The 25378-nt window shown below is 36.3% G+C and overlaps 3 protein-coding genes across 3 annotated transcripts; all 3 read left to right on the forward strand.

Annotated features, from left to right (window-relative positions):
* The first annotated feature begins 2114 nt into the window (after nt 1–2114).
* On the forward strand, nt 2115–9237 carry LOC133336219 (chitinase-like protein Idgf2). Its single transcript, XM_061544502.1, has 3 exons — nt 2115–2226; nt 7957–8514; nt 8580–9237. The coding sequence occupies exons 1-3, from the start codon at nt 2115–2117 to the stop codon at nt 9233–9235; spliced, it is 1326 nt and encodes a 441-aa protein (XP_061400486.1). The 3' UTR covers nt 9236–9237.
* A 5039-nt stretch (nt 9238–14276) lies between these two features.
* On the forward strand, nt 14277–20040 carry LOC133336221 (chitinase-like protein Idgf3). Its single transcript, XM_061544505.1, has 3 exons — nt 14277–14393; nt 18761–19312; nt 19382–20040. The coding sequence occupies exons 1-3, from the start codon at nt 14285–14287 to the stop codon at nt 20038–20040; spliced, it is 1320 nt and encodes a 439-aa protein (XP_061400489.1). The 5' UTR covers nt 14277–14284.
* A 3764-nt stretch (nt 20041–23804) lies between these two features.
* LOC133336222 (chitinase-like protein Idgf3) lies at nt 23805–25070 on the forward strand. The gene is made up of 2 exons (XM_061544506.1): nt 23805–24351; nt 24415–25070. The coding sequence occupies exons 1-2, from the start codon at nt 23826–23828 to the stop codon at nt 25068–25070; spliced, it is 1182 nt and encodes a 393-aa protein (XP_061400490.1). The 5' UTR covers nt 23805–23825.
* The last annotated feature ends 308 nt before the right edge of the window (nt 25071–25378 follow it).

Consider the following 25378-nt stretch of genomic DNA (forward strand, 5'->3'; position numbering starts at 1 on the left):
ATCGGATACCAGAGAATAAATTCCGAATATTATCGCGAAAATATTTTGGTGGGTGTATTAAAGACTTGGACACGAAAACATGTTGGCCGCAGACCTTGGACATTCCAACAGAACTCAGCATCATCGCACTCAGCACGTGCCACCCAAGAATGGTTACAAAATGAAGTTCCTCGCTTCATTTCCAGCGAAGAATGGCCATCAAAATCTCAGAATACCAATCCGTTGGACTATTGTGTTTGGAGTATTTTGGAAAGCAAGGTTGGCACTAAAAAAAATACCAAAGTGTCGATCACCTCAAGCCAGCGCTTCGCCAGAAATAGGCCGAAATGCCGCAGAGCAGCATTCGGGCAGCATGTGACGGTTTCATTGGCCGTTTGAAGGCCATAATTCGAACCAAAGGTGACCAAGTCGAACAAAATTGTTTGCTTTCATTCAATAAAATTAAAAAAAAAAAACAGTGAGCGGAGCAGTATAGTCGGTCGTGGCCAACCATATGATACCCTACACAACTACCACGAAAAACACGCTTTCGGCGCTTCTATATTCTGAGCCTGGACAATATTTCGTGATATTTGCACCCTTTTTACCGATTATAGATCAACAACTCCTCTTTCTAAGTCTATTTTCCAAAATGTTGTTCTTGAAGTGAATTTTTACGCCATACAATAAAAAATTGGTCACTTTAGGTTTTGGTTGATTTGACCCTCGGAATATTGACCGATCATCATCTAAACAGCCGCTCTAAGTATTTGGTCAGATTCCCTTCACCTTGTAAAATATGTGATGTTCTATATATAATAATTGCCTCTAGAGCGACTAGAAAATCTGACAAAATTAAAGTTTTCGGTTCATAGCACCCCCTGAATGAAATCTCAACTTCGCCGAAAACTACAATCGTCGTCCTTGACCATAATCGGAACTTCATGTACAATTTCAAAGCGATCAGCGCGACATTTCCGTCCTCTAATGGAGTAATAGTAATAATATGCACATAGTCAACTTTACTTAATTACGTATAACTCCCGCATCGGAGTACATACAGCCATATAATTGGTATAAATTTAAAGGTCAACAACTCATCTTGGACATACTATCAATATCTCGAGTATATGTCCTTCAGGAGCAGGTATATATGAAATTTTTCACACAAAAGTCAAGGTTCATTTGACCCGCTAAATATTGACCGATCTTTATCAAAACAGTCATGCGTATTCTTAGGCCCGATCCCCTTCTCCATGTAAAATTTCACGATGTTCGGACCATAGCTGCGGCCTCTGGAGCGACCAGAAAAAACCGACAAAAATTTAGTATTTGGTCCATTTCATCCCCTAAATATTAACCGATCTTTATCAAAAACAATAGGGGTCTTCGCTGGCCAGAACCCATCCTACATGCAATTTCGTGAAGATTGGTCCATAACTGTGGCCTGTATCGTGTTTACAAATTATAATGGACAGACGGACGGACGGACACACATGTCTAGATCGACTCAGCTAGTCGAGATATGACGATCGGTATACTTAAAGTGGGTCTAGGACCTGTATTTCGCGGCGTTACAAACATGACAACATAGTTGTGTAGGGTATAAAAATGTAAAAATTATGCCGTTTGACTTTGTTGCAGTTTTTTTATGTCACCCTGTATTGTGTGTTATAATTTTGTGAGTTTGTTTTGTTTTGATTTTGACGTGACATTTGTGTTTTTTTTTTTTTTTTTTTTTTTTGACAACATCTCAACATCATAAATCGAGTGTCTTGGGCAAACAAAAGCTTTGACTCATTTATTTTATTTGAGAAAAGAGTGTAAATTTAAATACTGTTTTCAGTTTTGTCTTAAAACAAAACGAAAACACAGTTTTGGTTTTATTCTTCGAAATATAAAAATAGCGAAAAAACAATAACTACAACAACAAATACAACTATTAAATGCTCCATTTTACCACAGCTTATATTTTACATTTGATCTGTGAATTTCTATACAATTTTAGTGTCGTTTTAACAATTGGACACAGCGGTTGTGTTTAGATTTTAATTATATTTTATAATTGAATTAATTATAATATTTTGTATAAATTTTGTGATTATCAGTGCGTGTAGTGTTATTTTTGGATCGCCATGAAGCTGTTGGTGGTTTTGGTGTTATCGCTCTTTGCCGGCATCCATGGTGCTGCCAATAGCACAGCCAATATGGTTTGCTATTATGATTCGGGCAGTTTTATACGTGAAGGTAAATCGATTGTGTGTGTTTGTGTGTATTTAAAGATTACTGAAAGTAAAAGTTCTGAATATTAGATTATTTTCTAAGAAAATATTACAATTCGGGGAATTTTTATGTATGGCAATGAATTTGACATAATCTGGGCAATTACAAAAAATATACCATTAAATTCGAAATTCACTGATCAGATTATTGCCCAGCTTAAATAAAATATGGGAATGTTCAAATGTCGACGTCATCATCTAATAGTTAGACGTGTTTAGAATGTGTCTTGGATCCCCTTTATCCCAATGTGGTTTGTGGTACAATTTGGAACTATTTGACATTTTTTATCTGCGAATAAAAAGTATACTTCTAAGGATATATTCATCGATTAATGAAAATCTAATGATCTTCATTGCAGAACGATGATGATAGGTCGATATTTAGTGGGGCCAAATGAATCAAAACTTTGGAGTGAAAATTACAAATTTAGCATTTTTCATATTTTTTCATACCATAGATATCCATTGTCTAGGTTCCTTCGCCCTGATGTTCGAGTCATAATTATGGTCTCTGTAGGATATCCAGAAAAGCGGACAAATAATACAGTTATTGGTCCAGCGGATCCCTTTAAATATCAACCGATCGCTATCACAATAAGTGTTGCCCATAACTACGGCCTACACTATGTACGGACGGACATACATATCTAGATCGGCTCAACTACTCAAAATATGAATATCGGTATACTGGTTCCACACATACCTATCTCAGTCATTGTAGATTTCCCGCAATAACTATGGATGGAAAACAAAATGTTTAATCATTCCCTTTGCAACACATCGAAACTTTTGCAAAGCCTCCATAAAATATACACGTTCGATTTAGACATTTTTAGATTAGATTTATTTGCAGCACCTCGAAGTGTCCACCAGATACCCTGTATATACGACAAAAATTTTTTGACACATTTTTTTCCAACCAAGTGTATTCGGATCGTCTTTATAAGTATTTTTATGGTCCTAAGCTCATTTCGGTATATCCATTTTCGGAATTTTCATGGTCCTAAAACATTTTTTTTAAACCTGAGTGTCTTTAATTTAGTTTTTCATTTTCTTCTGGCAGCAATTTCCCATGGCATTGCGCCCATAGACAAATTCCCGATCATCTTTACGTATTAAATCGGCTATTTGTTTAGGGGAGACTGGGGCACTTTCTGCGCTCTTTACTTTAAAAAAACTGCAACAAAGTCAAACGATATAATTTTTACATTTTTTTTTTAAATTTTTATTGAGTGACAGCAAAATATTTCGGTAATAGCATCACATTTTAGAATAAGTTTAGATTTGTTAGAATTGGTCGCCTTTGGTACGAATTATGGCCTTCAAAGGTCAGTGAAACCGTCACACGCTGCTCGAATGTTGATCTGCGGTATTTTGGAATATTCCCGGCGAAGCGTTTGCTTGAGGTGATCGACACTTTGGTATTTTTTAGTGCCAACCTTGCTTTCGAAAATACTCGAAACACAGTAGTGGAAATGAAGCGAGGAACGAACCTTATTTTGTAACCACTCTTGGGTGGCGCGTTCTGAGTGCGATGGTGCTGAGTCCTGTTGGAATGTCCAAGGTCTGCGGCCAAAATGTTTGCGTACCGTAGGCTGTAATACGCACCCTCCAAAATATTTTCGCGAAAATATTCGGCATTTGTTCTGATCCCACGGTCGATTAATCCGAGCGGAGATCGACCATCGGCTTGAGTTCTGGTGGCCAACCGAAGGTGCACATTTTCAGCTGGCTTCTTTGGCAAGTAAACACGATAATTTTGTTTGTTTACAAACTGCTACACAACGAATATTTTCTCATCGGAGGAAACCAAATTCGGCAGTTCAGCACTTTCGGCCAATCGAAGCAACTCTTTAGCTCTTTTGAGTCTATTTTCTTTCTGTTGCGGTGTAAGTTCTTGCACTTTTTGGCAATTTAATGGCTTTAGCCCAATCTCATTTTTCAATATTTGCCGAATGTTTTCGCAAATATATTTCGATATGTTCAGCTCACAAGTCATTTTTCGGTCACTGAGACGCTGGAATCGATCAATTCGCTTCTTTACTTTTCGAACCATTTCTGCTGATGTCCCACGTTCTTCTTTCCGTCCCACGGTAACGAACGATGGTACGCAGCACAAAAGATTTATTCACATTTAAATGCTGGAGTGCTCTAACGATAGCCACTTGTGTTTCCAGCTAGGGATAAGTAAATCGACTTTCGATTAATCGAATTTTTATTAGAAAAGTCTAAACGTCAAAGTCACCATTTGATCTTTGAGGAAATTGTAAAGTCGACTTTTCAAGATCAATTTACGATTTTCTTCATTAACAACGTTACCTAAAATTAAACGAAGTGTACTATATTCAACTTCCCCACTATGACAAAATGTTTTGTACGGCCGTATTACCCAAATACGTCGAATCCATTTCTCTTAGCGAACTAAACAAAATCGCGAAATAAAATTAAGAAATTATAAAATGTGTTCAAATATTTCATAGTCTTTTTGAAAATAAAATATATTTCTTTATGCCATGTTCTGACGGGCATTCGAACAACGTAATTAATTCTCGTAATTCGTAATTCTCTCAGAATTACGTATATGAATTAACCCGTTCATACAACACTATTCTTAATTCATGTCATCAGAGTTTTTTTATTTCAAACTTTTTGTTTCTTGTTTTACACCAAAATTGTAACATATTTGCGTGAATCACATATGGATCTAAATAGAAAAAATAATTTGAAAATTTTAAAAATTTTTTCATGCTGTCAAAATTAATTTATTTTCGATAAATTCTCTCTATTGTTAGAGATGGGACAAAATTCTTGGTGATTCAGAGAGTGATTCGAATTGAACAACGTACAAAAGTCGGTGTTCGCTCAGACAATTTTGTATGGGGAACTAAGTAATTACTTCATAATAAGGGTCGAACAACGAATGAGAGAGCGAACAACGCTCGTCTGTACATGGCATTATGTTTTGTTTCTTTTTTCAACAAAAGAAAAAAAAAACAAAACTACGTTCTGTCATAGTTAAATTTTTTTCAACTTTGAAAATTCGTACGTCAACGTATTTCAGTAACTTTTGTGGTGAAAAACGTCGAACGAGCTAGTTGAATTTTAGGTAAGGCTGTAATACTTCGTTTATGGTCATAAAGCCCAAACTTCCCAAAAATTACATATTCCAGAACTTTATTCCTTCTGTTGACAACAATTCATATAAAAAAGAAAATTTTTAGGTGAAAAGTCGAAAATCAATTTTGACAAAATCGAAAAGTCGGCTTTTTAGTCAGAAGCAAAAATCGAAAAGTCTAAAAATCGACTTTTTAGTCAGAGGCAAAAATCGAAAAGTCTAAAATTCGACTTTTACTCTAGAATACGTTTCCCTATTTCCAGTCACATAATAACTTCTTTTTTTGAGTATTCGGACCAAAATGTTTTTGTACGCTTGTAAACAATATAATGAGCTGTCACTGGAATAATTTTAACAGCTGTCGGACGAGTGGCTTAGAAATGACAGCAGTCTGAAATTGGTTGGCGTTTTTTCATCTCACCCTTTACTTAATTTTCAATACGAAATATTCCGAGGAGTAATATCAATGCCAGTTTAAAATTTCATATCTGTATCTTCAACAGACAAACAAATCATGGCTAAATCGACATAGAATTTTATTCTGATCAATAATATTGGTCTGTCCCAGTACATTTTTATACCCTTCACCATATGTGGTACAGGGTATTATGTATTTGTGCATATATTTGTAACAGGCAGAAGGAATCGAGATAGACCCATGGATCCTTTTGAGGATATGCATAAGATCACTTTTGAGTCGATTTACGCATATCCCATATATATTTTAGTCCAATTTAATGTTAATGCTGTACCAAAGACCCTATATATCTTCCAAGTCTGCCCGTTTGACAATTTTTCATTGATTTCAGAATGGTATGTGCATGGGTTTTTTCAGTTGGTTCAAATATCCAATGGTCCTCCAAAGACTCCACGTCTGTTCTATCTATAAGATATTGTAGATGTTAACATCTCTTGTATGTACCCAAAGTGGTGAAGGGTATCATATAGTCGGCCTCTTCCGACTTTTGAACTTTCCTTATTGTTATTGTTAAATTTGGTTCAATGTTTTACCAGTTTTGTGGGCTCAGGAAAATTAGTAGATTCTTTTAGGTTCTGGAACGGAACTTATATTTTTCGAGGTATTGCAAAAACCTTCTATCCAAAGAACACAAAAAAAACTCTGTCATTCGACGACCTGTACGAGGTTTATTCTTATTGGAACTTAAGTCCAATACCAAGACGATTTATCATATAATAACTCTCTTTCTAAAGTTTGGATTGTATTTTTAAAAGTCTTAGGCTACTCTGAAGGTTGAAATGGATTCTATAACAATTCAGAGCATATAAATATAATTCACATAATAAAATATCTCCTTGGAAATAATTCAACATTGTACAAAGGTTTAGACCAGAGAAATTATAAAGTACTGCACTTGTTCGTCTACTTCCTATTTAATTCTAATCTCAAATTTCTACCTTACATTACTTGTAATTATTAAAAATTACTATAAATTTGTAAAAGTGCAATTAATTTAATTTCTAATTTGCAACCTTACGAGTGATTCGAAATTAATGATTAACGCTAATTGCATTTTAATGCCTTGGAATATAAATATAAGGGTGCTCAGAACAAAAAATGCATCAAAATATCTAAATTTCAATATAAGATTACAAAATATACGTCACACCCTAATATATACAATAGTAATGGTAGTAATATTAATAGAATAGATGACAATATAACACCAACCAAGATTTTATGGTTAAGCCTCAAATCAGCACAAAACTGAACAACTCGCACATGCTATGAATTTTTATTGTGGCTATTGTTTATTTATTAATTTTTTTTTAAATACATAAACAAACATACTCGACCACCAAGAAATGAGTCATAACCAGTATTTTTGGTTTGTGAATAGCCTAACCTGTGACCGGTTAGGAATACATAAATAAAACCAAAACAAATTGCTAAAAAAATTAAAATAATTAAATGCAAGTCGAGTATTCTCATTCTAATGAATGTCAGTTATTATATCCTCCATTCGACTAGCCAACGTTCCGCGAATGACAATTAAAATGTATTGCAAATTTGAGCGCCGTTTTAAATGAATTGTCTACGACACGACTTTTGCTGGCAATGAAATTGAGAGTGTAAAAGTTCAGATTCAAATTCAAACAACGGAAATGGAATAATTTAAAGATAAATGATCGCATCAAAAACTAGTTTATGATTTTAAATATTCCACAGTGACAGCCAACTTTGAGGTTTTGTGGCTGGCTTTTGTAACGTGACTAACAGCTTCAATAACTTGTCTGTCAACAAATTACTGAATTGAGATGTCAACAGTACCGAAGTTAAGGGGGGAATCTTAATCCACAAGATTTACAGTAGTATTAAAATTGGAAATTTCGGCAGGGTCGAACTTTTTATACCCTAACATACACTTATACCCTAGATAGGTTGGGACAATTTTATGGGTCACAACGTGCTAAAATACTAATACTAACAAATTTTTGTAGGAAGATTCTCTAAGAAGTGAGAACCCAAAATATTTTGATATTACAGCAAAATATCTATCTATCTGAAAATAATGTAACTAATTTCTATTCTTCCTCTCTTTCTCTCTCTTCCTTTCTCAGGTCTGGGTAAATTGCTGAATCCTGATTTGGAAATTGCTCTACAATTCTGCACGCATTTGGTCTATGGCTACTGTGGCATTAAGCCCGAAACATATCAGGCTTTTAGCCTGCACGAAGATTTGGATATTTACAAACATCAGTATTCAGAGATCACCGCATTGAAGAGAAAATATCCCCACCTCAAAGTTTTATTGAGCATTGGTGGTGATAAAGATATTGATCCGGAACATCCGAATAAATATATTGAATTGTTGGAGGGAGAACGTGTACGTCAAACGGCCTTTATTAATTCCGCCTACTCATTGGTTCGCTCCTATGGTTTTGATGGTATCGATTTGGCCTATCAATTCCCCAAGAATAAGCCGCGTAAAGTCCATTCGGATGTTGGTTTGGTATGGAAGAAATTCAAGAAAATATTTACCGGCGATTTTGTTGTGGATCCCAAGGCCGAAGAACACAAGGAGCAATTTACTGCTTTGGTGAGAGATTTGAAAAATGCCCTACGTCCCGATGGTTATTTGTTGTCGTTGACAGTGTTGCCCAATGTGAATTCTTCGTGTAAGTTGGGGATAAAGAAATTTATTTTAATTTATGAAATTATTAATTTTTATTAAATTTTATAGGGTACTTTGATGTTCCAGCTGTTTCTGGTTTTGCTGATCTCATCAACATTGCCGCCTTTGATTTCCTCACTCCCGAACGCAATCCCGAAGAGGCTGATTATACCGCACCCCTATATGAACTTTACGATCAAAATCGTTTGCCTCACTACAATGCTGATTTCCAAGTTGCCTATTGGCTACAAAACCATTGCCCACCCCGAAAACTCATCTTGGGTATGGCTACCTATGGCCGTGCTTGGAAATTGTCATCTGATTCGAATGTCAGTGGTGGTGCTCCCGTTGTGCCAAAGACTGAAGGTGCCGCCGATGCTGGTTTGCAAAGTCAGACGCCTGGCTTGCTTAGCTGGCCTGAAATTTGTGCTAAATTACCAAACCCCTCGAATACCTTCCTCAAGGGTGCTGATGCTCCACTGACTCGTGTCAATGATCCCACCAAGCGTTATGGTACCTATGCCTTCCGTTTGGCTGATGCCGATGGCAATCATGGCATTTGGGTTAGTTATGAAGACCCAGAGACGGCTGCCAATAAGGCCAGCTATGTCCATGCCAAGGGTTTGGGTGGTTTGTCAATGTTCGATTTGAGTTATGATGACTTCCGGGGATTGTGCAATGGTGACAAATATCCATTGTTGAGAGCTGCCAAATATCGTTTGTAGAATTTTGTCGTTCGTAAATTGTTAATGTTTACTCGTTTCTTAATGTACACATTTTTTTATGTTAATACGTTTTTAATAAAAAATACTCAAAACTAAAAATAAAAAATATTTCGAACTTTTCAAAATATTTTTAGAACCAACCAATGATTTTTGAAGAATATTTTTTAAGGGCAACACGAGGCCTGGATTTTTGTAAAGAATATTTTTTCAGGGTCTACTATAAGGCGTGGCTTTTTTAAAGAATATTTTTTGCAGGGGCTACTATGAGGCGTGGATTTTTTAAAGAATATTTTTTGCAGGGGCTACTATGAGGCGTGGATTTTTTAAAGAATATTTTTTCAGGGATTACTTGAAGGCGTGGAATTTTTAAAGAATATTTTTTCAAGGATACAACCGCACAAGGCGTGAATTTTTTAAAGAATATTTTTTCAGAGATCCAACCACACAAGGCGTGGATTTTTTAAAGAATATTTTTTCAGAGATCCAACCACACAAGGCGTGGATTTTTTAAAGAAAATTTTTCAAAGGGATCCAACAACACAAGGCGTGGATTTTTTAAAGAAAATTTTTCAAAGGGATCCAACCACACAAGGCGTGGATTGTTTAAAGAATATTTTTCAAAGGGATCCAATCACACAAGGCGTGGATTTTTTAAAGAATATTTTTGAAAGGGACACAACCACACAAGGCGTGGATTTTTTAAAGAATATTTTTCAAAGGGATCCAACCACACAAGGCGGGGATTTTTTAAAGAATATTTTTTCAGAGATCCAACCACACAAGGCGTGGATTTTTTAAAGAATATTTTTTCAGCGATCCAACCACACAAGGCGTGGATTTTTTAAAGAATATTTTTTCAGCGATCCAACCACACAAGGCGTGGATTTTTTAAAGAATATTTTTTCAGCGATCCAACCACACAAGGCGTGGATATTTTAAAGAATATTTTTTCAGCGATCCAACCAAAAAAGGCGTGGATTTTTTAAAGAATATTTTTTTCAGAGATCCAACCACACAAGACTTGGATTTTTTAAAGAATATTTTTTCAGAGATCCAACCACACAAGCACTGGAATTTTTTAAATAATATTTTTTCAGAGATCCAACCACACAAGGCGTGGATTTTTTAAAGAATATTTTTTCAGAGATCCAACCACACAAGGCGTGGATTTTTTAAAGAATATTTTTTCAGAGATCCAACCACACAAGGCGTGGATTTTTTAAAGAATATTTTTCAAAGGGATCCAATCACACAAGGCGTGGATTTTTTAAAGAATATTTTTGAAAGGGACACAACCACACAAGGCGTGGATTTTTTAAAGAATATTTTTGAAAGGGACACAACCACACAAGGCGTGGATTTTTTAAAGAATATTTTTGAAAGGGACACAACCACACAAGGCGTGGATTTTTTAAAGAATATTTTTCAAAGGGATCCAACCACACAAGGCGTGGATTTTTTAAAGAATATTTCTCCAGCGATCCAACCACACAAGGCGGGGATTTTTTAAAGAATATTTTTTCAGCGATCCAACCACACAAGACTTGGATTTTTTAAAGAATATTTTTTCAGAGATCCAACCACACAAGCACTGGAATTTTTTAAATAATATTTTTTCAGAGATCCAACCACACAAGGCGTGGATTTTTTAAAGAATATTTTTTCAGAGATCCAACCACACAAGGCGTGGATTTTTTAAAGAATATTTCTCCAGCGATCCAACCACACAAGGCGGGGATTTTTTAAAGAATATTTTTTCAGCGATCCAACCACACAAGGCGTGGATTTTTTAAAGAATATTTTTCAAAGGGATCCAACCACACAAGGCGTGGATTTTTTAAATAATATTTTTTCAAAGGGATCCAACCACACAAGGCGTGGATTTTTTAAAGAATATTTTTCAAAGGGATCCAACCACACAAGGCGTGGATTTTTTAAAGAATATTTTTCAAAGGGATCCAATCACACAAGGCGTGGATTTTTTAAAGAATATTTTTGAAAGGGACACAACCACACAAGGCGTGGATTTTTTAAAGAATATTTTTGAAAGGGACACAACCACACAAGGCGTGGATTTTTTAAAGAATATTTTTGAAAGGGACACAACCACACAAGGCGTGGATTTTTTAAAGAATATTTTTCAAAGGGATCCAACCACACAAGGCGTGGATTTTTTAAAGAATATTTTTCAAAGGGATCCAACCACACAAGGCGGGGATTTTTTAAAGAATATTTTTTCAGCGATCCGACCACACAAGGCGTGGATTTTTTAAAGAATATTTTTCAAAGGGATCCAACCACACAAGGCGTGGATTTTTTAAAGAATATTTTTCAAAGGGATCCAACCACACAAGGCGTGGATTTTTTAAAGAATATTTTTCAAAGGGATCCAACCACACAAGGCGTGGATTTTTTAAAGAATATTTTTCAAAGGGATCCAACCACACAAGGCGTGGATTTTTTAAAGAATATTTTTCAAAGGGATCCAACCACACAAGGCGTGGATTTTTTAAAGAATATTTTTCAAAGGGATCCAACCACACAAGGCGTGGATTTTTTAAAGAATATTTTTCAAAGGGATCCAACCACACAAGGCGTGGATTTTTTAAAGAATATTTTTCAAAGGGATCCAACCACACAAGGCGTGGATTTTTTAAAGAATATTTTTTCCAACCACACAAGGCGTGGATTTTTTAAAGAATATTTTTCAAAGGGATCCAACCACACAAGGCGTGGATTTTTTAAAGAATATTTTTCAAAGGGATCCAACCACACAAGGCGTGGATTTTTTAAAGAATATTTTTCAAAGGGATCCAACCACACAAGGCGTGGATTTTTTAAAGAATATTTTTCAAAGGGATCCAACACACACAAGGCGTGGATTTTTTAAAGAATATTTTTCAAAGGGATCCAACCACACAAGGCGTGGATTTTTTAAAGAATATTTTTCAAAGGGATCCAACCACACAAGGCGTGGATTTTTTAAAGAATATTTTTCAAAGGGATCCAACCACACAAGGCGTGGATTTTTTAAAGAATATTTTTCAAAGGGATCCAACCACACAAGGCGTGGATTTTTTAAAGAATATTTTTCAAAGGGATCCAACCACACAAGGCGTGGATTTTTTAAAGAATATTTTTCAAAGGGATCCAACTACACAAGGCGTGGATTTTTTAAAGAATATTTTTGAAAGGGATCCAACCACACAAGGCGTGGATTTTTTAAAGAATATTTTTCAAAGGGATCCAACCACACAAGGCGTGGATTTTTTAAAGAATATTTTTCAAAGGGATCCAACCACACAAGGCGTGGATTTTTTAAAGAATATTTTTCAAAGGGATCCAACCACACAAGGCGTGGATTTTTTAAAGAATATTTTTCAAAGGGATCCAACCACACAAGGCGTGGATTTTTTAAAGAATATTTTTTTCAGCGATCGTTTTTATTTTTTATTTTTTACCCATGCCCATGTACAAATATCAATATTTATCTCCAAACAAAATTTAAAATTCTTAGAACACAATCAGTTATGATAGACACGATCTTGCAATTACTGAGGGTAATGTTAACTTTATAAGGAAATGTTTGTCACTAAAAAAAATATTAATTGTTTTTGGCAAGGCATTGTAAAGCCACAACCTAGACTCACGAGCCAAATATTAAATACAAAAAACAGACTTTATTTATTATGAATGCGTACCCATTAAATTTACCGAACAAGTAATTGCTTACATTTTAATAAACAATGATCTCTTGATCTCAGCTGATTAACACATGGCTGAGTTTTTTTTTTTCTTTCAAAGCACAACGCAAAAACCAGCTACCCACACCGCTTCTCATCGAGTGACACAAAACAGAGCTTTCAATTACGAATTGAAAAAATACTCAAAACAATTTATATTTCTGTTGAATTTTATTGTTTGTCTGAGTCGATCCCCACTCATTCAAACGCATCCCGCTATGCCCCCACACTCCCTTTTTCCACAAGAGCTCGAGCAGTTGACCTCATAGCCCAAAACATAGCTGATAAAAATCTCTCTCCGTGTGTTTTAGGTTTTGAGATATACTTGCGAATAGCTTTCACAAAACGTTCACAATTCCAACTAAATCAGTTCACACACAAGTGTGGTGTTGATAAGACTGAAAAAACAAAATCGTGGATCGTGGATCCAACCACACAAGGCGTGGATTTTTTAAAGAATATTTTTTACCCACCCTACGCTCATTTTTATTTTTTACATACAAATTTTTATTTTTTACTCATGCCCATGTACAAATATCAATATTTATCTCCAAACAAAATTTAAAATTCTTAGAACACAATCAGTTATGATAGACACGGTCTTGTAATTACTGAAGGTGATGTTAACTTTATAAGGAAATGTTTGTAAAAAAAAATATATTAATTGTTTTTGGCAAGGCATTGTAAAACCACAGCGTAGACTCACGAACCAAATATTAAACAAAAACTGAATTTATTATTAATGCGTACCCATTAAATTTACCGAGCAAGTAATTGCTTAATTATTAAAAAACAATGATCCCTTGATCTCAGCTGAGCGACACTTGGCTGAGTTTTTTTTTCAAAGCACAACTCAAAACACCAGCTACACACACCGCTTCCCACACAGTGACACAAAACAGAGCTTTCAATTACGAATTGAAAAAAAAAAATACTCAAAACAATTTATATTTCTGTTGAATTTTTATTGTTTGTCTGAGTGGATCCCCACTCATTGAATGACATCTCCCCACATTTCGCAGTCTCCCTCGCCCACAAGAGCTCCATCAGTTGACCTCATAGCCCAAAACACAGCTGATAAAAATCTCTCTCCGTGTGTTTTAGGTTTTGAGATACACTTGTGAATAGCTTTGACAAAACGTTCACAATTCCAACTAAATCAGTTCACACACAAGTGTGCTGTTGATAAGTTTGAAAAAACAAAATCGTGGCTTCTCGTTTTCGTTGGAATTATTTTAATTATCAGTTGAATCACTCGCAGATTTATTTTTCGAAGCTAATTTAATCTAGAATTTAGCTGGCAGTCATGAAATTTTGGCTGAATCTATTTGCCATAGTGGCATTGGGTCGCTTGACCCTAGCATTGGGTCCCAATATGATATGCTATTACGATGCTTCCAGTGAAGAGAGACAGGGTAAGTTATAGAAATAGAAAAAAATGCAATGATTCCGATGACTTTTAAAATGTAAATATATAATTTACGAATTTATTGTTGTTGTGTAACTATCGCCACTATGGGTTTTACGGCGATCTAGAAAAAATCCAATTGAAAAACAAATATAAATAGTTCAGCATTACTCATTTGTTTACATTGGGTTGCTATTAGTGTTTGAAATATAATTAACACATTTTATTGAAAAAATAGTATTAAAGCTATTAAATTTGATGGCCTGAGGCTTATACAAATAATATTTGAACTTCAAAAACACATTTATGGGCGATCAATTTTGTTTCTATTTATTCTGGAACTGTGTTGAACCAAAATAAACTAAATCGGATCATGACCTATGTCTCAATTAAAGTCAAATTGTCGTTATTACAAGTTGCCATTTGTTATGGCATTGATTTGCCAAACAGATTTATGGTCAAAGGAAGAATTTTGAAAGCCTCAAAGCGGATCAATAAAATGATTCGCTATTGGGCCCTATGTCGGCAAACGTGTGAGGAGATAAAATAATTGTGTTATACGCTACTGTTATCAGCAGACAAGAATGCAAAAAAAAAAAAATATTTAGTTCGTCCGGTGAAAGGTGGTATGTATTCCACAATGTATATCGTTATGCTATGTCAGAACTACCTCAACCATGAGGTGGACATTAAAAATACATAAAATCGGTCCACACCCCTATATTTGGCCATTGGTCTCAGACGAACAGAAAACATACATATTGCAAACATTTTATTAGGATTTTCAGTATCTATGGGGAAATATCAAAACGTGGACTTGGACTTGAAAATGCGCTTACGATTATTAAATCTGAGACCTATATTCTAATATGGATTTCGAACTCAAAGTACAAAATCAAAATACCTATAATGATGCTGGATCATTACATTGGGCATAAACCAAAGATCGAACAATATTTATAGTGTTTGACAGAAACACTGTCCAAGTAATTAGTATCAAAACAAAGGGCCGATATTTTTATATCCTCTGGACCTTTACCTTAAATCGGTCGGAACATTTATATAGAACTATGTTACTGCATTATGTGCTAGTAGGTTCTTCATGTTCTGCCAAAATAATGTTCACAATTGGAAAAATTAAATTAGAACCAGTTCGATAGAAAAACATGGCCAAATCCCCCAACTACCGAATAATCGGGGTACCATTATATGAGAGCAAACCGGAACCTTGGATCAATTTTGATAATTTCGGGAGAAATGTTTTCTTCCCAATGAGAAACCAAAATATAAAATTACAACCAATTTGCTGTGAGAGGTGCTCAAACACCCGAACTTTAGGTGAGGGCCTACCAGGAAGCTTCCATATGAGGTGGGTATTCATAATATGTGAAACTGAAATTTACTGAACTGAAACAACGGTACCCCCGTTGTATTTATTCGGGCTATACCAAAACGTATTGCAATGTATTTCAATGCTCTAACATAAATATGGCATTCTCTACAATGACTTTCAACAATAAGACGCACATCGACATTAAATTTTATTTTTAGAAATATCGAATACCAAGTTAAAACCAGTAAGGAAAGTAGTAAAGTCGAACGGTGCCGACTATATGATACCCTTTACCACTTTGGATATATTCAAGAGATGTATCCTAACAGACTTCGCATTTTTTACTTCAATCAGGGTATAGGGTATAGGCATACTAGGCATTATTGTAGACCCATTTCGATATGTTACGCATAATGTTGTGTCAATGGGACACAGTTTAACTCTTTCGTGCACTACTAATAAATGGGAGATATATCTAAATTGACACCGATTTCAATAAAACTTGACACATGTTAGGCTATACTAACGTTAGTACATTGCAAAATTTTTTGCCAATCGGCTTAAACGTAACATATTTGACTACGTTGTACCAATCGGCCTAAATTCGACTCTTTTGTGCACCATTTCCTAAAAATGGGACTAAATATATAGCTATATCAAAATTTGAACGAATTTCAATAAAACTTGGCACACGTTAGGCTATCCTAACTTCAGTATGTTGTGGAAAATGTCGTGTCATTCGGCCTAAATTTGACTCTTTGGTGCACAATTCACTGAAAATCGGACGAAAATATATATGGCATCGGACGAAAGTCTATATGGGAGCTATATCTAAATCAGAACCGATTTTAATAAAACTTGGCACACGTTAGACCATCCAAATTTCAGTCCGTTGTGCAAAATTGTGTGTCAATCGGCCTAAATTTGACACTTTGGTGCACCATTTTCTAAAAATCGGACGAAATTATATATGGGAGCTATATCTAAATCTGAACCGATTTCCATAAAACTTGGCACACGTTAAACTGTCCAAACTTCAGTACGTCGTGCAAAACTTCGTGCCATTCGGCCTAATTTTGATTCTTTGGTACACAATTCACTAAAAATCAAACGAAATTATATATGGAAGCTATATATAAATCTGAACCGATTTCAATGAAACTTGACACACCATAGGCTATCCCAATTTCAGTCTGTTGTGCAAAATTTGGTGCACCATTTTCTAAAAATCGGACGAAATTATATTTGGGAGCTATATTTAAATCTGAACCGATTTTTTCCAATTTCAATAGGGTTCGTCCTTGAGCCAAACAAATGGACTGTGCCAAATTTCATCCAATTCGGATCATAAGTGCGACCTGTACTTTGATTACAATTTAACATGGACAGACGGATGGAGAATATGGAGAATAAGTGATTCTATGCATATTCTCAAAAGGAACCATAGGTCTATCTCGTTTCCTTTTTCCTGTAACAAACATATGCATCCTGTACCATAGTGTGGTAAAGGGTATAAAAAATCATCCGCACCTCTCCTCTGTTACGACTGGGGAAAACAAAATTACATAGTACAAGCCACATTGTTTAGAAACTGTTACTAAAACTTCCAAATTCCAAACATGTGGAACTGAGTCGCTTTTCCTTGGGACCCTCAAAATTCTTATAATTACGGATATATTAAAAAATTCCGGGGACGTCTTTTATACTCTCGAGAACTCGAACTGCCAATTTTTATACACAACTTTTGAACAATTCAGTTAGAGCAAGGAATATACCAAAGAAGAAAAACTGTCGTTATGTTTGACTCGGCCCAACATAAAAATACGGAAAATCGGTGGTCATTATCTGCTAAGAAATTCATCACACGGAAAACGGAAGACCTTAATAACTCCCATATTAAGACCTATATTGAACATCATCTGTACATAATGCCAAATTACGGGCACTGCGTCAGTACAGTTTTTTTACCGTCCAAGAACTCACAATTTATACATTTTGACATAATCCCCATATAAAGGTCCATAATTTTATAGTTCGACGATGCCGAACTTAACGATCTTTAAACATGTTTAAGATGTGTGATAATAAAAGAAGTCACAGGAACGAACAAAATTCGTTAGTATTATTTCACGAATGATTCGTCACCTGTGACGTTCATTTAAAAGTGATTTGAAGCAACGCAATGGTAATTTTTAACCTTCTTTTAGAGTAGGTCTATGTTCATCCTGAAGCGGTTCGCTCTTTTTCGGTGCGATCCAACAAAAGATACGTTATATTTATTGCTGAACGATTGGATCAGAAGGAACTAGGCGATCGAGAGCAACATTGAACGAGTGAAAGAATCGGAACTAGTTCCGATTGTCCTTTTGCGGAATGTTTCCTTTGAATTATTTCGTTCCGGAACCACCCAACTTTACCTTTTTCACTGTCAGGTGCTTATGCAATATCAAATGTGTGCTAGTGGCATGCCACATGTTAATTTAATTGTATCACGCGCGGAATCAATTATTTTCGTGTTTGAGCAAACGTCCGACACGATGGAATTCATTAAACAGGGCAAGGACTATGGGAAAGTGTTTCATCTCCTTATTTACGAGTCAATTTCATTTTTTTTTTTGTTTAATCGCAATTCCCCAAGTGTGTTCTGCTGTTGGTATCTTTTTCCAATATTTTCATTCACGGTTTACTAGTTTCAATTTGGACCTCCATTAGAATAACTCTATGAGGTAATTGATTGGTACTTATAAATTTTATAATATATACATTTAGTACAAAATACTAAAGTGTAAACTTTCGTCTGAACTAATTTCCAAAATTTTAAAAACATTTAATTAATGATCTTATGGAGAACTTCTCTTCTATAACCTTTAGGCACCTTTAAGAGAAAATAGAAGAGGAGGTAGATAATGGAGACCTAATATTTGAAAAAAATATATATTTTATATAATTTTATTTATGATTATTTGAAAATGTCGATTTTTTGCATTGAATAATGTCTCACCCAATTTCTCTCTCCCTCTTCTTCTCTTTTCTCTCTTAAGGTGCGGCTAAATTTGCTCTGCCCGACATTGAGACGGCCATACAATTCTGTACACACTTCGTTTATGGTTATGCCGGTATAAATCCCGAAACATTTGAGCTGATGAGTTTGAATACCCAACGTGATTTACAGAGGCGTCATTTTGCCACAGTGACCTCCTTGAAAGATCGTTATCCCAATACGAAATTCCTTCTAAGTGTTGGTGGTGATAAGGATTTACAAAATCCTGAAAAATATGTTAACCTCTTGGAAGCTGGCCGTGAGAAACAAAATAAATTTATTGAATCGGCCCGTGAGGTGTTGCGTAGCTATAATTTCGATGGTTTAGATTTGGCATTCCAATTGCCACGCAATAAACCACGTAAAGTCCACTCGGATGTCGGACAGGCATGGAAGTCGTTTAAGAAACTTTTCACTGGAGATTATGTGGTCGATGAGAAGGCTGCCGATCACAAGGAACAATTTACGGATTTGGTTAAGGATTTGAAGGCCGCATTTACCCCTTACAATATGATGTTGTCGTTGACAGTGTTGCCAAATGTTAATTCGTCATGTAAGTTGAAGTGGATTTTCTTTTTTGTGGAGATTTTTGAAAAGTAATTTGTTGTTGGATTTTCTTTAGGGTACTTCAATGCCCCTGCCATTATTGATAGTCTGGATTTTGTTACCTTGAGTGCTTTTGATTTTACCACCCCCGAACGTAATCCCGAAGAGGCTGATTACACCGCTCCCACCTATGCTCCAGTGCAGCTAGGCAATCGTCTGCCCCATTACAATGTTGACTACCAGGTTGAACATTGGCTTGCCCAGAAGGTACCGGCAAATAAAATCAATGTTGGTGTTGCCACATATGGTAGAGCATGGAAAATGACCGAGGATTCAAATGCTGATGGTGTACCAATTGTTGCCAAAACTGATGGTGCAGCTCCCGCTGGACCAGAAAGTAAAACCCCTGGCCTCTTGACATGGTCGGAAATCTGCATGAAATTAGCCAATCCCATTAATATGGGCAAGACCGGTGCTGATGCCCCACTGCGACGTGTAATGGATCCGACCAAGCGTTTTGGTGTCTATGCCTTCCGTGCTGCCGACTCTAATGGTGAACATGGCATGTGGGTGAGCTATGATGATCCCGGAACTGCTGCCGATAAGGCTATTTATGTCAAGAATCGTGGTCTGGGTGGTATTGGTTTGTTTGACCTATCTATGGATGATTTCCGTGGCACCTGTACCGGTGATAAATTTCCCATGTTAAGATCCATGAAATATCGTTTAATGTGAGAGAGGCAAAGAGGGAGCGAGATGATTAATCTCAAATGAAAAAATATAGCTTTTGTTGTTATTATTGTAAATAATATGTGATCATGATCGTTATCGAATCGAATAAATTTTTCACTTTTATAGAATACTAAGAATATTTGTTGTTTGTATGTGTGTGTATTGGTGTTGTTGTTGTATTGATGTCATTGGTACGTTTTGTTTTAATTGCGGTTTTCCATATTTATTCCGAACGCATTATGACTGGAATATGATAATATATTTAATTTATTTAAATACCATAATAGTAATCAGTGACTTATTAGAAATAATGAGTTTTTTTTTAATTATATTCAGAATGCATCTACATATTATGAATTAATTAAGGAATGCATTTGAATATGGAAGTAGTACGTGACATTTCTGAAAAAATCCAAGTTAATGAGCTCACACTATCACTTGAAGATATTTTTCATTTGAAATATTTTTAATTGATAAGCAAAATTTTTGGCAGCGATATGGACTTTTTTCGCTTATTTAGGCCAAGGACGAAGCCTATTGAAATTGGGAAAAATCGGTTGAGATTTAGATATAGCTCCCATGTATATTTTCGTCCGATTTAAGGTAAATGGGGCACCAAAGTCCCTCTATATCTTTTGATTTGCACGAAATTTGGCACAGAGTACTGAATTAGGTACAGAATGATGTGTGCCAAGTTTCGAGAAAATCGGTTCAGATTTAGATATAGCTCCCATATATAGTTTTGTTCGATTTTATGTAAATGGTACACCAAAGTCCCTATAAACCGTTCGATTTGCATGAAATTTGGCACAGCGTACTAAATTAAGTCTAGAAGGACGTGTGCCAAGTTTCGAGAAAATCAGGTCAGATTTATATGTAGCTCCAATATATATTTTCGTCCCATTTTAGGTAAATGGGTCTCCAAAGCCCCTACACATCTCTCGATTTCTGCGAAATTTGGCATAGGGTACTGAATTGGGTCCAGAATGACGTGTGCCAAGTTTCAAGAAAGTCGGTTTAGATTTATTTATAGCTCCCATATATATATATATATATATATATATCCGTCCGATTTAAGGTAAATGGGGCTCCAAAGACCCTATATATCTTTCGAATTTGGCATAGGGTACTGAATTAGGACCAGAATGAAGAGTGCTAAGTTTCGTGAAGATCGGTAGAGATTTAAATATAGCTCCAATATATACTTTCGTCCGATTTCATATAAATTGTGCACTAAAAAACCGAAGATTGGGCGACCCCAATGTACTAAAGACCCATAGCTAGGCCGATTGGCAAAATGTACTGGAGTCTCAGGCCTATAGGTAAAGGTCGCATTTTTAAGTTCGTTCAATTTCATGTCAATGTTACTTCGAAAAGACATCTGTAAAGATACATATGTAGAATATCGTCAAAGTGGTGAAGGGTATCATATAGTCGGCCCAGTCCGACTTTACTACTTTCCTTACTGGTTCAAATTTAAATTATGTTTTAAGATGATGAATTTTAGAACATTATTTCCTTGCACAAAAAATTAAATTCTACTACAAAAAATCCTTCTAAAAAAAAATATGAAATGGCGCCCAACGTTGAGTCAAAATTGTATTTGAAAGCACCCTTGCTCCATTTGAACAATTCTCGAAAATATTTCATTAACATCCACCTACATACAAATATGTTGCTTGGCGCCCAACGAAAGGCCTTGAAATATTCAATCCTGGAGTTAAACCCCACGTTCTTTTGGACCAATTACGTTTCAGATAATTATGAGTCGATTTCCGACATTCATTCCTTCAAATTAAAACAAGTTTGCAGATGAGAGACCATATTCGACAATATTGTCTTCCACTTTATCTTTTCACCTTACTCGTGGCCTTCCCCTTCTGCGTGAACCATCAGCAGGTTCGCTTTTATATGCCTTTTGAGCTAGGGCATCTTTATGCATTATCACGACATGACATAGCCAACGTAGTCGCTGCAGTCCGATACGTCTGGTAATAGATGGTACAACTAATGGTTCAGATCGACCCATAGATCTTTCGGATATTTTTTTGTTTTAAATACTCAAAGAGCTGCCTCATCCGCTTGCGTAAGTACCCATTCTTCAGATCCATACAACAACACGGGTAGTATCATCGTCTTGTAAACTGTGTGTTTGGTCTGGCGGGGGATGGCCTTATTTTTAAACTGCTTACTTAGATCATAGTAGAATCTGTTGGCCAACACTACCTCGAAGCTGTAGTTCTCAAGTTCCACAATTGGTCCGAGTCTATTAAACGTCTTACGCGTTGAAACCATCAGCTTGGTCTTCTCGCCGTTTACTGCCAGACCCACTTTGGCAGACTCCTTCTCAATTTGTTCAAATTTTGTTTGTCGACGTCATCAGCGTAGGCTAGTAGCATGTGTTGTTTTGTGTACAAAGTGCCATTTCTGTTCATCTTTGCCTCTCTTATGACCTTTTCCACCAGGATGATAAAAAGGCCACACGATAAACTGTCACCATGTCTGAATCCTCGTTCGGTATTAAAAAGCTGAGAGGGGTCCTTTCCGACTTTAACTGCTGATCTCGTGTCATTTAAAGCTATCGTGCATAGCCGTATTAATTTTTTAGGAATGCCAAACGCATAGGCCGACGAATGCGGCTTTATAGTCGGCGAATAGGTGGAATGAGTCGATGTGTTTTTCGTGGGCGCTGAGTGAAAATCTGGTCAATGGTAGATTTGCCAGGTCTGAAGCCGCATTGGTATGGTCCAATAATGTCCTTGGCCATTGGCTTCAGAATCACACAGAAGCTATATGCCAGAAGCTATTCAGTTGGCACATATCGTCTTGCCTCCTTTTTCCTGCACGGGACACGCTGTGTGTATTCATGCATTCACCTGGTTTACTTATCAGCTGGTGAATGCTCCTGACCAGCATCTGACCAACAGATTTGAATAGTTCGGTTGGCAATCCATCGGCACCTGTTGCTTTATTAGTCTTCAGACGATCGTTTCTCTTCTCTCCTTTTCTCCCGATAATTCTCCATCGCATTAGGTGTTGCTACTGTCTGTAGGGTTTCCCTATACGCTGCGTTTTTCACATCAGTGGCATTACGACACTCCTGATCGTACCATGGGTTTTTGATGATGGTTTTTGATACCCAAGTGTGGCTTTTGCTGCAGTTTGAAGGGAGTGGGCTATTCTTTGATATTATGCTTCTAAACTATTGTCGGGACAAGAAGTGCTTTTGGCCAGCAGGTGGGTAAATTGAGCGGAGTAGGACTCTGCTAGATCGCACCTTTGCTACTATATTAAGACGGGTGCGAACCTTGGCTGCCACAAGGTAATAGTCCGAATCGATTTTCCTTTTCGTTGGTTTTTCATAGTAGGAGATGTTTTCTATGTATGCAACTAACCCGACGCCTCAACTCGGCTTATATCAGCTCACTATTTCAACGGTTGATGGAAATAGCTACCCATATTACACCGCGGTGAGGTCAGTGTCCACAATTGAGATGAAAGAGGTCCCTCTTTCATCTCAATGTTAAAGCCAATCAGAACCGTTGTCACCCGTCATAGAACGTCCTTAGAAAATATTCCTTTAAAAATCCAGGCATATAGTTCTAATTATCCCTACATAAACGCGTTTATATTTCTAAAGAATTATATTCTTTATAAAATAGCTGTACTAATAAAAGTCGCCTTCAAAAATCGATAGAACTTCGATGATCCTTAAAAAATTCGATAGATAATTAACCAATATTTTGTTGCTCTTTTTTCCAGGTGATGCAAAATTCACTCTTCACGATATGGACTACGCCCTGCAATTTTGTACACACATCGTGTACGGTTATGCCGGCATAGATCCTGAAACATTTGAACTAATCAGTTTGAATGTGCAACGTGATGTCAAGCGGAGGCATTTCAATGCTGTTACAGAACTAAAAGATCGTTACCCTCTAACAAAATTCCTGCTAAGCGTGGGCGGTGATGCCGATTTGCAGCAACCAGAAAAATATATAAAACTATTAGAGTCGGGACGAGCAAATCAAACAAAATTCATTGAATCAGCACGTGATGTATTGAGGGCGTATAATTTCGATGGTCTCGATTTGGCATTCCAATTTCCACGCAATAAACCCCTCAAGGTTCATTCGGAAATTGGCCAAGTGTGGAAGTCATTTAAGAAAATGTTTACCGGCGATCACATTGTCGATGAGAAATCCGATGAACATAAGGAACAATTTACAGAATTGGTAAAGGATTTAAAGACCGCATTTAGGCCATATGATTTGATGTTGACACTGACCGTGTTGCCGAATGTTAATTCGTCATGTAAGCCAGAATATCAGGATTATTATTTTATTTGTTTTTTAATGTTTAAATTTAATCCCTTAGGGTACTTTAATGCTCCTGCCATTATTAACAACTTGAATTACGTCAATTTGGCTGCCTTCGATTTCACCACCCCTGAACGTAATCCCAAGGAGGCTGACTATACAGCACCCTTGTTCCCACCACCTGCTGAGGGAAATCGCCAGGGCCATTACAATATCGATTATCAAATTGACCACTGGGTCTCACAGCGGGTACCGCATAGTAAAATTAATGTCGGCATTGCCGCTTATGGTAGAGCTTGGAAAATGACTGCCGAATCGAAGGCAGATGGTCTACCCATAGTACCGAATACTGATGGTCCAGCGAAGGCCGGTGTGGAAACTAAAATTCCTGGTATTTTAAAATATTCAGAAATCTGTCAGCTGACAAGTCCATGGAAGGTTGATCGCAAAGACGATGAAGCTCCTTTGAAGAGGGTGATTGATCGGACACGAAAATACAATGTCTATGCTTATCGTTCCGCGGATAGTCATGGTGAAAATGGTTTATGGGTCAGTTTTGACGACTTGGAGTCGGCTGGCACTAAAGCGACCTATGTGAAAAATCGTGGTCTTGGCGGTGTGGCGTTATTTGACTTAAGCTTGGATGATTTCCGTGGCACCTGCGATGGAGATAAGTTTCCCTTGCTTAGAACCATTAAAATAAAGTTATTGTAAATAATTTCTGTATACTTATTTAAAATATATAAAAAAATATATTTTTTTAAATTTTTTTGGAAAATAAAAATATTTCTAAAAAAAAATCTAACCGCACAAAAAATATTAAAAACCAGTGAGCGAAGCAGTATACTCGGACGGGGCCGACAATTTGATACCCTGATTACCTGATTTCGCTGAAAATTATAGGCGTTGTCCTTAACCATAACTGGAACCTCATGGAAAATATCAAAGCGATCCGAGCCATATTTCCGCCCTCTAGTGTGGTAATGGGTTACTAAAAATCTCCGGGTACGTAAGAACATGTA

The sequence above is a fragment of the Musca vetustissima genome, unplaced genomic scaffold (genome assembly GCF_032173495.1).
Source record: "Musca vetustissima isolate MV318-11 ecotype Yass unplaced genomic scaffold, APGP_CSIRO_Mvet_v1 utg9238, whole genome shotgun sequence".
NCBI lineage: Eukaryota > Metazoa > Arthropoda > Insecta > Diptera > Muscidae > Musca > Musca vetustissima.

Bases quoted from the DNA above. Each gene is read 5' to 3' on its own strand.
- LOC133336219 (XM_061544502.1), top strand. From the start codon at position 2,115: ATGAAGCTGTTGGTGGTTTTGGTGTTATCGCTCTTTGCCGGCATCCAT. The intron at 2,227-7,956 runs GTAAATCGATTG...TTCCTTTCTCAG, and splicing joins GGGCAGTTTTATACGTGAAG to GTCTGGGTAAATTGCTGAAT. The intron at 8,515-8,579 runs GTAAGTTGGGGA...TAAATTTTATAG, and splicing joins GCCCAATGTGAATTCTTCGT to GGTACTTTGATGTTCCAGCT.
- LOC133336221 (XM_061544505.1), top strand. From the start codon at position 14,285: ATGAAATTTTGGCTGAATCTATTTGCCATAGTGGCATTGGGTCGCTTG. The intron at 14,394-18,760 runs GTAAGTTATAGA...TTCTCTCTTAAG, and splicing joins TTCCAGTGAAGAGAGACAGG to GTGCGGCTAAATTTGCTCTG. The intron at 19,313-19,381 runs GTAAGTTGAAGT...GATTTTCTTTAG, and splicing joins GCCAAATGTTAATTCGTCAT to GGTACTTCAATGCCCCTGCC.
- LOC133336222 (XM_061544506.1), top strand. From the start codon at position 23,826: ATGGACTACGCCCTGCAATTTTGTACACACATCGTGTACGGTTATGCC. The intron at 24,352-24,414 runs GTAAGCCAGAAT...TTAATCCCTTAG, and splicing joins GCCGAATGTTAATTCGTCAT to GGTACTTTAATGCTCCTGCC.